Source organism: Acipenser ruthenus, chromosome 2 (assembly GCF_902713425.1).
Source record: "Acipenser ruthenus chromosome 2, fAciRut3.2 maternal haplotype, whole genome shotgun sequence".
Taxonomy (NCBI): Eukaryota; Metazoa; Chordata; class Actinopteri; order Acipenseriformes; family Acipenseridae; genus Acipenser; species Acipenser ruthenus.
In genome coordinates this window covers 36,874,169-36,888,503 of record NC_081190.1, presented here as the reverse complement: position 1 = coordinate 36,888,503, position 14,335 = coordinate 36,874,169, and the positions used below count along the sequence as shown (strand labels likewise).

At 34.3% G+C, this 14,335-nt stretch overlaps 1 protein-coding gene and 1 long non-coding RNA gene across 2 annotated transcripts; one reads left to right on the top strand and one right to left on the bottom strand.

Annotated features, from left to right (window-relative positions):
• Positions 1-286: 286 nt before the first annotated feature.
• LOC131699152 (uncharacterized) lies at positions 287-5,090 on the bottom strand. The gene is made up of 3 exons (XR_009308060.1): positions 4,253-5,090; positions 1,195-1,304; positions 287-1,042 (listed from the first exon to the last, which is right to left on the bottom strand). It is a non-coding gene; the product is annotated as an uncharacterized LOC131699152 (long non-coding RNA).
• An 81-nt stretch (positions 5,091-5,171) lies between these two features.
• LOC117408814 (thioredoxin-like protein 1) lies at positions 5,172-13,547 on the top strand. The gene is made up of 8 exons (XM_034014141.3): positions 5,172-5,415; positions 6,592-6,688; positions 7,855-8,028; positions 8,262-8,384; positions 9,678-9,747; positions 10,927-11,099; positions 11,289-11,393; positions 13,301-13,547. Exons 1-8 carry the CDS (start codon positions 5,318-5,320, stop codon positions 13,328-13,330), a joined length of 870 nt encoding a protein of 289 aa, XP_033870032.1. The 5' UTR covers positions 5,172-5,317; the 3' UTR covers positions 13,331-13,547.
• The last annotated feature ends 788 nt before the right edge of the window (positions 13,548-14,335 follow it).

The following is a 14,335-nucleotide window of genomic DNA, read 5'->3' as shown; positions in this document are numbered from 1 at the left end:
ACAAAAGACAACACGGCATTTACCACTCAAATGCTCTGTCTATAAGGATGGGAGCAATCAGTGCAGAAATTCCTGTTCCAAAATATTTACCATAGGCTATACTCTATGTTGGTTGGGCAGCTAGCTCTACTTTACATGCTTTTATAACCCCTTTAACTTCTGAAGAGAATATGAACCCAAGCCACCAGAAATGACGTGCATGTGCATATTCCATATACATGCCTGATGTGACCTTCCTAGAGTAATATCTTACCTTCAGCCTTTTGTGCATACTTTATTTGTCGTTGTCATTTTTGTGTGTGTGTGTTTTACTTTTTTGAAAGCCAAGCATAGCAAAATGTTTTTATCTGTATGAACTTGGTTTCCACAATATCTTCAACAGTCCCAACAATAATCATTGATGTTTCCTCATGAAACAGTTACTTCTGGCTCTTCATTGGCCAAATTTAAAGGGACAGAGTGAGCGATACAAATTTGCATTTTTAAATAGAGATAGATACAGATCTAGATATCCATAAAATGTATTTTTGAAAAACGTTATATACATAAACTACTTCTGTTTTGAGAGGCCTATGGATGACTCAAGTAGTTATGTACCTGACTGGTGAAAATATGTTATTTATGGTCACGTTTAAAGGATAACAGACTAATTATTTATCCTGCAATTAACAAAAAGCTTGTGATCATGTATTTGATGGCTCCCTCGGTTTAATCTGGGTATTAAAGGCCATTGCCAGGGCATGAGTAATGATGAGAATACAGATACAGGTGAATTGGCATCTTCTGGACCCCAAAACTCCAAAACTTTAAAAATATTTTTAAACATCAGAAAAAAGGTTAATACACCACAATGCTGCTTAAAATTGGTCTTATATCAAGGCAATAATACAATCACATGGAATTATGTAATCACATTTCATCAGTCTTGAAGTTCATTATCATAGCCTCATTGGATCCAAAGGACACTTTTTCTTTCTGAGGGTTTATCTGAAGACATATCTGTTGTCGGACCAACCTGATTGTGCTTTCGTCTATCAGCAGGCTGCACAAAAAAAGTCAAAAAGTATTTACATTTAAATTGACTTTTTAAGAAAATGTTTGTCCTGGATCAAAAACTTGAATCTGTTTCTTTTGGCCCAAATTAATAGTTAGTGTGCTGGAAAGGCATATTGGATTCCTGTGACGCTTACATACCTTGTTTTGGTTCATTTTACGAGTTAGGTTCATTTTGTTAACAGGTAGTTTCCCATGTTCATGAATCCTAGTGTGGTCACTGTAATGTCTTTTCTGTTTTGTATCAGTATCTGTGAAAAAAAGTGTAGGACATTATTATAAAAAATGTACAGATCAAGTGTACAAAAACGGTCAATGTCACTCATGTGTCCACGAACATGTTTCCAAAAGTTTGGCCAATTTCTTATTTCATTGAGATGACCCTTTTTTTTAACTTGCTCTTTTTGTAGAGAGATCACATCTTAATATACATTTAAAGACTAAATATAAATCCATAGAGTTCAAACAATCTGCATTCCTTGTCTATATTAAAAACGATGAATCAAATGTAATTAGACAGGTATGGGACAAGCTCTGAGCAGCAAAAAAAAAAAAAAAGCTTTAAATCTGGCCCAAAGTAGTTTGTATCCACATTTTGCTGTACCTTTTTGGAAGTTTATTATTAGTAATTATTTGGATAATTGATCATAGGGCAATGTGGCAGAGGCCTGTTTCCAAATCAAACGACTGATCATTCAAGTCAAACATAGAGAATAAACTGCTGGTATGGATATTAGAACAAAGTTATTGGGTTATATTGGGTTTCTAATTTTAAGGTTAAACTTCAGAAAGCTTGATCTCCATCCCCCAAATCAAAATGTGTAAATTAGTAATCACATGAAAATGGTTTGGAAAAAAATAAATCAGTAACTAGCCCGTCAGATCCATTCATTAATGATGTGTAGCTATTATATGTAGTAAAAAAAAAAAAAACGGATTTTCATTTTAAATAAGTGTAGTAAATGCAAGAATGCTAAACTGGTTTATTTGTTAAGAGCAAGATGTACTGTAACCTGATTTCACTCTATTTTATGTGTGAGAATAATGCCAGATTAAACAATTTTAAAAAATAGAAACATTTTTTTGCCCAAACTGTAAAACAAATAAAACCAGAAATGCAGATCTCCTAACTAATGACACTGTAACCTATATTGCATGGGAATTGCTTATCCAGATAAACTCTGAAAATAAATTTGCTACAAGTATTTCAAATACTGTGATGTTAATCAGGGTGACCCAGCTTTTCACAGTAGCAGTTGTTTAGTTTTCGTGAAACAATGCATCCATCTTTCCAATCTATATTTAAGAGGGCAGCTTTAAACAATTCTTGCCTGATTTCAGGTCCTTGGAAATTGGCATTGAAATAGTTGGTGAACTATGGCAGCCACATTTACATGGGTAGCAACATAAGAGTTACTAGAGCACCTAGATCAGGCAGCACTAACAATCATGTTTTTTTTTTTTTTGTATTTATTTTCAGAATAACAACAATTAATTGTCTGTGAACTGATATACAAGTGTGTATATCTAGCGTGGGACACATTTTTGTTATTCCACTTGAGTGGGATGACATGAGTGGGATAACATGCTTACCGGAACTAGTTTTGAATGTGTCTTTGTTTACATTCCAATCCAAAGCTGCACTGCTGAAATTCAGAACTGTGCTTTGGTAGTTTCAACAGTACTGCCACAGATACGTGCTTTATAACAACTTTGAATTGTCTTAAATTATTTCAAATTTCTATTGTTGTTTTGATTTGGACTCCGATTTCCTTGGGAACGAGTTTAGACAAGAAATGCCAGCTACCGGTCTGCTGACAATTAAAGTAAAGATCCGGCAGGTAAAATAATCCCTGAATTAACTGATTTAATATTTAAAAAATTACACTACATTGAATATGGTAACAGTCTTGGCAGTCACCACTCAGGAAAATCATGTTTTGCATAAAATAGCGAACAAATACTGCACCCGCTTATTGTTAGTAGTTTTGTCCTTGGCAGTCCTTAGCAAGAAACCTATTTCTGAGCGTAAAATAAAGAGAAAATGTCACACCCAGTCATTCTGCATTGGTAGTAAGTGGATAATATTTGTGGGACCACAGTACTTGTGGGAGACTGTTCTTTAAAATATCTTGCATATTTTTAAAGAGGAGACAATGAACTACTTGGGGATACCAAGCTATTTAGTGAGCAAGTACTCTGAGTGAAGTTATCCAGCAACAAACTCCCCAACCCCAGTTGTGCTGCTTTTCTAGAAAAGGAGCATATTTTGGAGTACCATTCTACTTGCGACATGTCTTGCTCATTAAAATATTTAGCATATTTTTAAAGAACAGACAATTATATATTTAGGAATACAAAGATATTTAGTAAGTAAAGGGTCTGAGTGAGGAAAAATGGGCAATACAATTGACAACCCTAGTATTCCTGTAAATAATTTGCTGTTTTCAAACTTTTGAACACTACTGTATTATGGTATAAACAGAATACTTAATCATTTGTAGTATACATTTTTTATTTGCCTTAGGAGGATGTACTTACGTAAACCACTCACCCTTCTCTGGGCTTGTGATTTAAGGCCTTTAACCAGAGGTGTTGAGACAAGTGAAAATGTGCAGCGATGCCACAAAATTAAACCTATACTTGAAATGTATTTGCTTACGATTGTAAGTCGCCCTGGATAAGGGCGTCTGCTAAGAAATAAATAAATAATAATAATAATAATAATAATAATAATAATAATAATAATGAAGGAACTGGATAAGCCTGGTATGTATGATTTATTGCCATATGTTGAAATACTGTCAGAGAAGACACTCATAATTCCCAGATCTTGTTGACGAATATGTACCAGTCTTGATCAGTTTTTTTTCAATTGCATTTCTTATTAGTTATATAGATATGGCAGTTTTCAAATATGTTGCATCACGTGTGTATGATCTTATCGACGGATGAAAAGTCACATCGTGTCTAGTGTGTATAGCAGCCTTTTACTGTGACATACCACAAACTTTTATTAAATTCTCTCTCTCTCTCTCTCTCTCTCTCTCTCTCTCTCTCTCTCTCTCTCTCTCTATATATATATATATATATATATACGCACACATATACAATACATAACATACTACTGTAATCGTTAAAAAAAAACAAAAAACATGTTCATAATAGAATGTTACTGTACATTTATGGTCGGACTTACTTGATCTTCTGAGGCCAAAATTACCTATACAGAGCAAAATAAAACAAATACAACCAAGTATAATTATATGTTTGTGTTCAAAAGGCATACTTAGCCGGATATTTAAAAAAAAAAAACAAAAAAAAAAAACAGTTAAAATGTGCCGTGTCTGTTTGAACTGTTTGTTTCAGTTGTCTTCTGACAGCACCAGGTTTGCAGCTCGCGGATTTGATGGTTTTTAATTACTTCCACGTCACTCCCTAGCCGCCTGGCAAACCCCAGAAGCTCACCAACAAGCCCCGGCTTCAGTTCAATATTATTTCGTGTTATTTAACAAGTCTTGTTTTTGTTAACCAGTTCTAATCTTTAGCCCTTTAAAAAATTCAGTGCTTTACCAACTGTTTATTTTAAGTCTTTGAAACACTTATAATAAAACTTTTATAACCGGTATTAAAAATGGTCTTATCATCTCATTTATATTAGCACACAGCAGTGAACAATTTGTATGCGCTCCTTCACAATCGGTGAACTGATTTCAAAACTTGCCCTATATAGTCTAACTATAAGTGTGCAAAACCCAATTGATAAATGCATAACTCATAACTTTATTTATCTTGGAAATTCCATTCATGACTCCAATTTGTATTGTACCTTGCGCTGCTCTAATACTAAAAGAAACAACACTCAACCGAAGCAGCTGCTCTTGTGCAACACTGAAGAAGTACGAGAAAGAGTGACTATGCAGAAACAGTCCGGTCCAGGAAAGACGAACACGCTCTGGGACTTTCTGGCAATTTGCGACACTCTTATGACATTTACGCGAGTTCTGTTTGAAAGTTACCAGGTAATTGTGTCGTTGCTAAGGGTCAATCCCCCGCCCCTTCCTATTCATCGTGCCTCTGATTGGTAGAGTGCGTCTCTACCGTCAATCGAATTGACGGGGCGTGTTTGCTGTGTGATAAGCGAGTTGTGGTTCTTTTGCTAACACAAGTCAACATTTGTGGTGTCACTTTCTGAAAGTATTGACAATATCACAGTGTTTTTCAAGACGTGTAAAAAACGTCCTGTTGTAGTTTTTTCCATAAAATGGTCGGGGTGAAGATAATCGGGAATGACTCTGAGTTCCAGCCAGAGCTCACAGGCGCCGGTTCCAGGCTCACCGTAGTCAAGTTCACTATGGCCGGGTAAGAATAAGATGGGGAAAGCCATTCACGCAGGCCCTGGCCATTTGTGGGACCGGCAAGGAAACAGGGGTGATGATTCATACATTAGGCTAACCAAAAATTGGGATTACGATCCGTTTATTTTATTTGTTTTAAAGTGATTAATCTGCTTTCATCTATTTATGAACTCATAAGCACTTAAACAGTAGTCAAGTACAATATTTAAAATGATGTGTTTAGTAAAATTGTTGTTTAAATACGCCTTTATTTTGTTTGTTGATTATACTTTGAAATTTGTATATTTTATAGTGCATTTGTTTTTAAAATATAATACAGTTAGGAGTAGGTAATTGTTTACCAATGAGTCAGTTCTGTATGTACTGTATCTGTATTTACAAATAAAACCCGAATTTAATCGGTGCTTGTAAGCAAATATGTTTATACGCCGTTTCGTTATGATTGTCAGCTCATGATTGGACCAGAAATCTGATTTTGTTGGACCAATACAATGAAACTGTAGCCTACTGTACGGTTATTACAGCACAGATAGTTTTCAACATGAAGTGCAATACTTTTCATCTAAATTGAAACATCATGGTCTCATTTTGTGTTCAGGAAGTTTGTGATAACTTTCAGTTTGTGTTTCAACTATGTAGTTAGCAGCAGTTGTGTTTGTGATGTATCATTTATTTTTGCAATAGCAGTGCGTCAATTTCAAGTAAAAACAATAGGCTAAACACATGTAGAAATCTGTGTTAAAAAGTAGCTGAATATTATATACAGTATTTACAGAATAGTGACTTTGTCTTTATACACAACTTAACAAATAGCCTACAGTACTGGTGGTGATGTTTTTTTTGTTTTGTTTTTTGTCAGATGTATATAATGTACATGTAACTGAGTATTTAATAGGTCTCTAGCAACAAATGATTTTAATGGATTTGACTCAGCATTGCATGTTTGTTTACTCTCAAGTATCCACCTGTATCGATGTTAGAAGACTATACTGTAGAAAAAGTCCCTGCCTTTCTTATGAGCAGCTCTCTCCAGAGTTTTAACTTTAGACAGTCATTGTAATAGTTGATGCTGACAGTAATTTGGAGCTGTTTGGGATTGAACAAGTTTTACTGCAGGTTGAGCACTTGTGCTATTTTTCAACAAACATATGTTCATTGATGTATTTTGTTTCTTTTAAAGGTGCCGACCTTGTGTAAGAATAGCGCCCGCTTTTAATATGCTGAGTAATAAATACCCTCAGGCAGTTTTTCTTGAAGTGGATGTTCATCAGTGCCAGGTAAGCAATTTCACCTGTAGGACCCTGTCTGAAATGAGCCCACTTGTGCTGGCATGTTACCGTATAATTTCATCATTTATACTGTATGTTTGAGTTGGTTTGCCTCGAATCTTTTCTTTTTCTTGTAAGTATGACATCCTGTTATGGCTCAACTAGTCTCGTTTCCAGAAATAATTGAATGCTGATATGTCAATGAATTGATTACCTTTAACAGTAAGGCAGAATGCTTTACAGTTTAATTGCTGTAGTCACTTCATGGCCAGATATGTGTTTACTGCTAAAAAGCTTTTTTGTTCTCTTTCTTTTTGCAATCTAAGTACAAGTTAACTGTAAAGCTGTACACATCTCCTTCGTATTCCACTATCCATTATTGTCAATTGACAAGAGAAAATCAAATGTTGGTTAATGCTGAATATTTGTAATGCATCCCACTAGCCAGATTCATTAGACTGCATTCTCTAGCTGTTGAAATAGCTATCCAATCAAAAACAAGTATCTCTGTAATTATGTATCACATACTGCTCTCTCAAGATGTTGAAATAATTAACCCCTTTAGGAGTTGCAATGCTGTTTGACAATTTTTTTCCAGCTGGCAATAAAGCAGGTTACTCAACCTTTTTAATTATGGAATATACAGTAACACTACCAAGACCTGCATCCAACTAACATTTTTAGATCATTGCAAAAAAAAAGGTAATTACAAAGCCACAAATTAGTGGTTGACTCACAGCGTTACTGCATCTCCTCTTTAAATTTGACATGTTCAAATCACAATCTAACTTGCCTTCATCATTTACCAGTTTAAAGTAAATAGAAACACAACTAGTATTAATGTTGGGCAGAGCCATACCAATGGGTAAATAACTATTTTTATTGTTGTACAGTGAAATGGAAATGGGAGTCATGAACATAAAATCAGCTAACCAACTTATAACAAGATAGTCAACATCACATGTTGTGCTATACATACCAATGAGTATCCATATATTCATTAAAGCGCTGTCCATTATAACCAAAACTTGAGCAAATTTTCACATAACAATCTGAAACTTGGTAGAAAGACAGATGCAACAAAGGTTAAAAATCCATATTGGAGCTGGATCACACATTTCTAAGAGGTATCAGATTTACTCTTTATTTTATTCATTTTTATCTTTACTTTGCAGGCAACTGCTGCTGGAAACAATATATCAGCTACACCTACATTTTTGTTTTTCCGGAACAAAGTGCGAATTGATCAGTATCAGGGAGCTGATGCCTCGGGACTAGAGGAGAAGATAAAACAGCATCTAGAAAACGACCCAGGAAGCAACGAAGACTCGGATATCCCCAAAGGATATGTGAGTACCTGAATGTCTTTTAAAATCTATCTGATGAAGTTAAAATGTCCATGTTTAATAAAGAGACAGTGTCTCATAAAGTTTGGTATGGGACAGGGGAGTACAGTGATCCCTTGTCCTCGGCATCTGTAACAAACATTTCTGTGAAGCTTTCTAAGTTACAAAAATAAGTTGTTTCTTTAAAATATCTTTAATGAGTTATTCATTCATTAAATGATTACATTCTATTTTAGATGGATCTTATGCCATTTGTAAACAAAGCTGGATGTGAATGCCTTAATGAAAGCGATGATCATGGGTTTGAAAATGGATTACGAAAAGATCTAACCTTCTTGGAATCGGATTGTGATGAACAGGTAAGTGAAATGTCCATCCTGGTACAAACTTCATTCTTTCCTGCACGGAATATAAATTATATGAGCAGCAGCATAAATATTTACTAGGAAATAAATGTTGTCTCGAGAGTTGCAGGCAAAAAGAACAAGGTGATGCCAAACTCTCCTGTCATTCAACTGATTTCAGATCTGACACTTATTCCTTGACAAGTGCTTCTAAACTGCTGCTACTAATACATTATACATTAATTGTCTATGATGCCAGACTGAGGTTTCTTTAATCTTTTTGTTTTATGCAATTAATCCGTATAACTGCACAAAGATGAGTAGTTGGATTTCTCATGCACTTCAATTCCAATTAGTTTAAAATAAAAATGTGTTTCTTTAATTTATGCCAAGAGACTGCTTCTTAGAGGAAAGGTAAATGAGAATTTGATATACCCCCCTGATTTAGTTCAAGTGTTTTGTTGTACTCTATTTCTATCTCTTTACCTATAGGATTGCATTTCAAGGCAGGCTACTTGGCTTTTGCACAATTTAGTGTAAGATTTTGTGAGGCCATCTTGTATGACATTGGAAAGCCTTCAGTGTAGAGCAAAAGTTTCATGCTAGGTATGTTAGATTCCATTTAATTTTTCAGAACTGTAAGATTAAAGATATTGGAACTGTAACATATTCTGAGTTTTTGTTTTTGTAAAGCCATCATAAGAAGCCCTCCATTAGTGCTGTTACTTTATGATGCACTGCAACATTATTGTTGGTGCGACTACATGTGTACAACATTTATGTGAATATGGGCTATTGCTCCTTCTACTAATGTGGTCCCAGACTATGCGCCAGGTTTAGACAGCTCTCATGTCATCATGGCAATATTAGCTATACATGTAGTGGTCTAACTTTTTTTCCAGGATGCTACATATGATTTATATATTTGTTAAATGATACTGTGTTCTATCACTTCATTAGGCAGCTCTCACTTGTCAAATTAAACTATTTAGTGCAAAACTGTAATCTTGCCTAAATGTAATAGTTTCTCTTTCACACTGTATAAGCAGTATATGACTCTGGAGGAGTTTCAGGTTTTGTAATATAATCTTTGGTTCCTGGATAATGTTGTAAGTGTTGTTTTTGGAAACCTTTTTTTATACATGTCAAAACATTTCATCTCCTGCCATTATGCTTGACCTAAAGTGCTTACGAACAAAGTGTTCAACTTTAAGAATCCACTGATAATTTTAAAGTAGTGCTGAATAGAAAATAAATCTGCTTTAAATGTGTATTGTTATAATATACAATTTTTCTATTTTATTTCAGCTGCTAATTACGATGGCCTTCAATCAGCCAGTGAAGCTTTTTTCAATGAAACTTCACGCCATTGATGCTGGTAGGTTTATTTATTTAATTGTATTTATTTATTTGGCACCACAGGTGAAGGATGCTTCTAAAACAATGATGCGCTGTGCTTTCATGATTGCAATTACAGTAAGTTTCAACAGTTGCATCAATGAAGTACATTTGTTTAAAACTGCAATATGTAGAACATTTTCTCATTTGAGTTAAAGTACAATGTACAATACTTGGACACAAGTACTACACATGAATGCATCTCTGCATTATGAAAAAATGTTGGTGCTGCAGAAACAGATTTAACTACTCCTACTTCAAATCCATAAAGTACAAATAACTGCTTTTAAAGGAAAACATAACTGTTCAATAATTATTTATCCCTACAATCAACTTTATGGTCACTATTTTGGCATGAGTTACGACCTTCATTCTGGCTAAAAATTCTAAATTTTGATTCATATTTAGTTAAGATTAGTTTATTCACTTTCTGTCTGCAGTGGTAGAATGTAGTGATCTTGTAGAATGTTCAATTTTATCACTAGAATAAATGTAAGAAAAAATGCCAGCAAACTCACTTTTTTTTTTTTTTTTTTTTTGAAGTTCAGCTGAAACCTACTGAAGCAGCCACTAAATTCACCTGCCATTTAATTATCTAGCTGCAATGACCGCTGTGTCAGACATTAATGCTTTTAAGCTGTTACAAGCATTACCTTCATATTGTCCACACCCCTTTAAAGTACTGGTATAATATCAGATATTTAAATGATTTTTTTTTTCTGTAATGTGTATTTCTTTCAGAACTGCATATGTCAGACCTATATAGTCAAATTAAGATGTGTGTATTTATTTTGTTACTATAGACACTTAAATAAAGCAAATGTCCATCACTTTACACCTCCATTTTGGCTTCTGAATGTCACGTTTCTTTGTAAATTAAGTCTTTCTCAGCCAGTCCTACTGTTGAAATAACATGAATAAAAAATATTCAATTTGTTAAACGATTGTGATTTTAAAAAAATATTTGAAACAATATGTCCTACACAAAGTACACAGTAATATAAATGGTGAATGTTATCCATCTTATCATTGGGTGCCCAAGAGAAACTCTTGTATTAAATATTTTGTTGTTACTTCTACTGCTGTTTTGATTTGTGCAAACTACACCTTTTGTATAACAAATTAAAACATGTGTTTTTTTTTTTCCTTTTGTCTGCAGCTCAAGCCCCGAAGTACGTGAAAATATTTATTAATCTTCCACGCTCTATGGACTTTGATGATGCTGAGAGAAGTGAACCTACTCAAGCCCTAGACTTAACAGAAGACGACATTAAGGAAGACAGCCTAATACCGCTGCGTTATGTGAAATTTCAGAATGTCAACAGTGTAACTGTAAGTGAAAAGCCTGTTGAATACCTTTTAAAAAATATATATATAATATATATATATGCATCCCCAAGTTTTAAATAATCATTTGGAAATATAAAGCAATTAAGAACATAATGGTTTATCTTGTTTTAATTTTATACAGTGAACAAGTATCTTTTTCCAATACTGTAATTTATAATTTATTTTCCCCAGCTATTTATAAAATCAAACCAGGGCAATGAAGAAACAACAAAAGTGAACTATTTAACTTTTATTGGCACCCCTGTACAATCCACAAACATGAATGACTTCAAACGGGTAAGAATCTTTTTTTCTAACCAGATTTTTTATCATAACCAGTGAATAAGTAGAATTTATACAGAGATGAAAACTTTTGCTGATCCATTAATAAAATGCAAAATGATTTAGCCTTTGGTTGAAACAATAAAAAAACAAAAAACAAAACACTTTTATAACATTCCTGTACAAACAATAATTTGACTACCAGGGGACACACACAGCTATTGTCTCAAAGGACACAAATATTGAAGCAGGTTAGAAAGTTTTAATTGTTTGCACTTTAGGCTGTGTTCACTTTAGACCGGGTCTGTTTAGAGGGTTTGGTCTGCACTCTCTATGTTTGGTGTGAAGTGTGAACAACAAAGTTCACTTGGGAAATGAACCGTACCATGTCCACCGAAAGAGGTTGTCTCTGTCCGTTTGGCAAACGCACAAGTCTGGTTCGCTTGCTAAGCCTCAATGTGAACAACTGCTGGACTCGGTCCTTTTGCACATAGGAATCAAACTATAACAGGTAACCTGACTCGGAAGTAAACATTTCACACATCAATTACTTAATATTCTGAGGAAGCAAGTAGAGCAAAAACAGCCTTTGTTTTTTGTCCCGGTCTGAAACAGTACAAGTGTTAAATCATCCTGGTTGTGGATCGGTGCTCAGCAAGCTAATAGCGAAGTAATTAATAGATTGTGTTAGCACCATTCAAAAATAAAATAAACACTGGGTCTGTTTGAAACCGAGTCCGTTTGAAACAGACCCAGTGTTAATGTAGCCTTAGTTTGATTAGACTTGATTAGACTAGCAAAATTGCTATGCATATTTTTACACATTAAATTTAAATTTAGTGTGTATTTCAGATTAAGATGCGTACCTGCTGTTTTTACGCATTAATCTGGACTACTGCACCCAATATTTAATTTTTAAACTATTATTATGGTATTATACACTGTTTTAACGGCTTCAGAGTTGGTATGCTGTCAGTGAACTGAAGAAAAAATTCACTCTGCAAATCTGGTAACCCTAATTACATGGACAGTGCAAGAAACTAAAGCTCTGATAGATATGTGGTCAGACAGCAAAATCCAAGCTGAACTGGACAAAAGAATAACTAATAGTATGTTTTCTCAAAGTATTTTGTTTATTGCCTACAGTAGGAGAACAGTGCAGTGTTGCATAACTGAATACTGCACTATTTTCCTGCAGCCATTCAACAAATAAATTCATTAAATTAGCAAAATTTCTCTGATTTCTTCCACAGCAAAATGTAAGAGTCTAAAACACTGTTAAAAACTGGAGCAACACTTCAATAACTGCCACCTTTCAAGATCAGGATAGTGTAAACATCCGGTTCACAGACCATATAAAGAACTGAGTGCACTTGCAAACTGCATTCTGAACACAAAACAAACTCGGTCCTGAAAGAAAATGGAAAGGGCCCAAAAAAAAATAATTTTAGCTTGCATCCAAACAAACTCGGTCCCTTTGATCGCAGATAAGTGTGAACAGCAAGCACATTGATACATATTTTCAAACGAAACAAACCAGACCGAGTCTCTTTGAAACAGACCCATTGTGAATGCAGCCATAGGTTGATTAGACTTGTCAGTGTTCTTGTAATTTTGCTGATCTTAAGAAGAATGTATACTACTGAACCTTGCTTTATGTTAAAATGTTTTCACTTAAATCTATGCTTTTCATGCTAGTCCAACTGTCTTTTGAAATTCAGTCGCAATGAGTCACATTATTTAGTTAATTTGGTAGTACAGATTAATTTATGCTCATTTCTTCAAAGTTCTCATCAAAAGATTGAGGAAAATGTGGGCTCTAACATTTACAGTTTGACAAGTAATACCTCTTGCAGATAAAGTTGGTAATCTTGTGTTCAAGCAAGCTGGCCTTTATGACAAAGATGTTCTTGTCCTCCCAGGTTGTAGGTAAAAAAGGAGAAAGCCACTAAACTGATGACGAGGAATCAAGACATCGTGCACGTCAAGTACCTCACTTTGCCAATGCTCTCTGGATAGCTGAATTACAGCGGAAACAGACAGTTCTTGTTTCTAATAATTTTCATTTTCAAAGAATTAATCACTGCTTCTACTGAGGCAAGTCATTTGAGCATTTTTATTGTAATCTGCTAAATATTGTAAATAAAATTAATCCTTTTTCAAAGGCAAGTTGATTTGTTGCATTTTTTAAGGCGATGGAATCTTGGATTAGAATGACATCTGCATGGTTAGTTTTAAGTTTTGTGCATTTTCTGTCTTCAGTGATCAGTGTTGCTTACTGCATTTATGGTACGTTCCACAATAGTGTCTTTGTAAACCTTGTAAAGTATTAGACAATTCATTCCAATGGTCATTATATATATATATATATATAATATATATACATACACACACACACACACACACACAGTTTTGCATACTATTTGGGCATATATTTTATTAAACACTTTTTTTGTTTTAATATGGGTCATCAATAACATGGTTATGTGTCATAGTTTTTTTTTAATATTTTGTATTTAACATGATCCTTGATCATTCATGATCTTAGATGGTCCAAATCGGTGTAAATGTTAATTAAGACATTTATTATTGATTCAGTCTTGTGTATTATCTTGCTCATTCCGTTAAGCCCTGCAAGGTTAACAGGTTTGAAATGATGCCCGAGAGAATCATTGGTTGCCCTACTAAACATGCAAATAAAGAAGTTACATCCGCTGCTCTACACATTTATTCCTTCTTTTATGGGAACAGACTGAAGTTAGGCTTTACCAAATTTGAGTGCAGAATTTTCTTATTGCCAACAGGATCCAGCTACTTCACAAGCAAAACCTTATTATATGCATATAACACATTTTTACGCAAGTGGAAAACTGCTTTCCAATAATGATGAATCATGTATTTTTTAGCACAAGATATGTACCAATTGACTTGTTCATTAAAACGTAAGGCATGTGGAA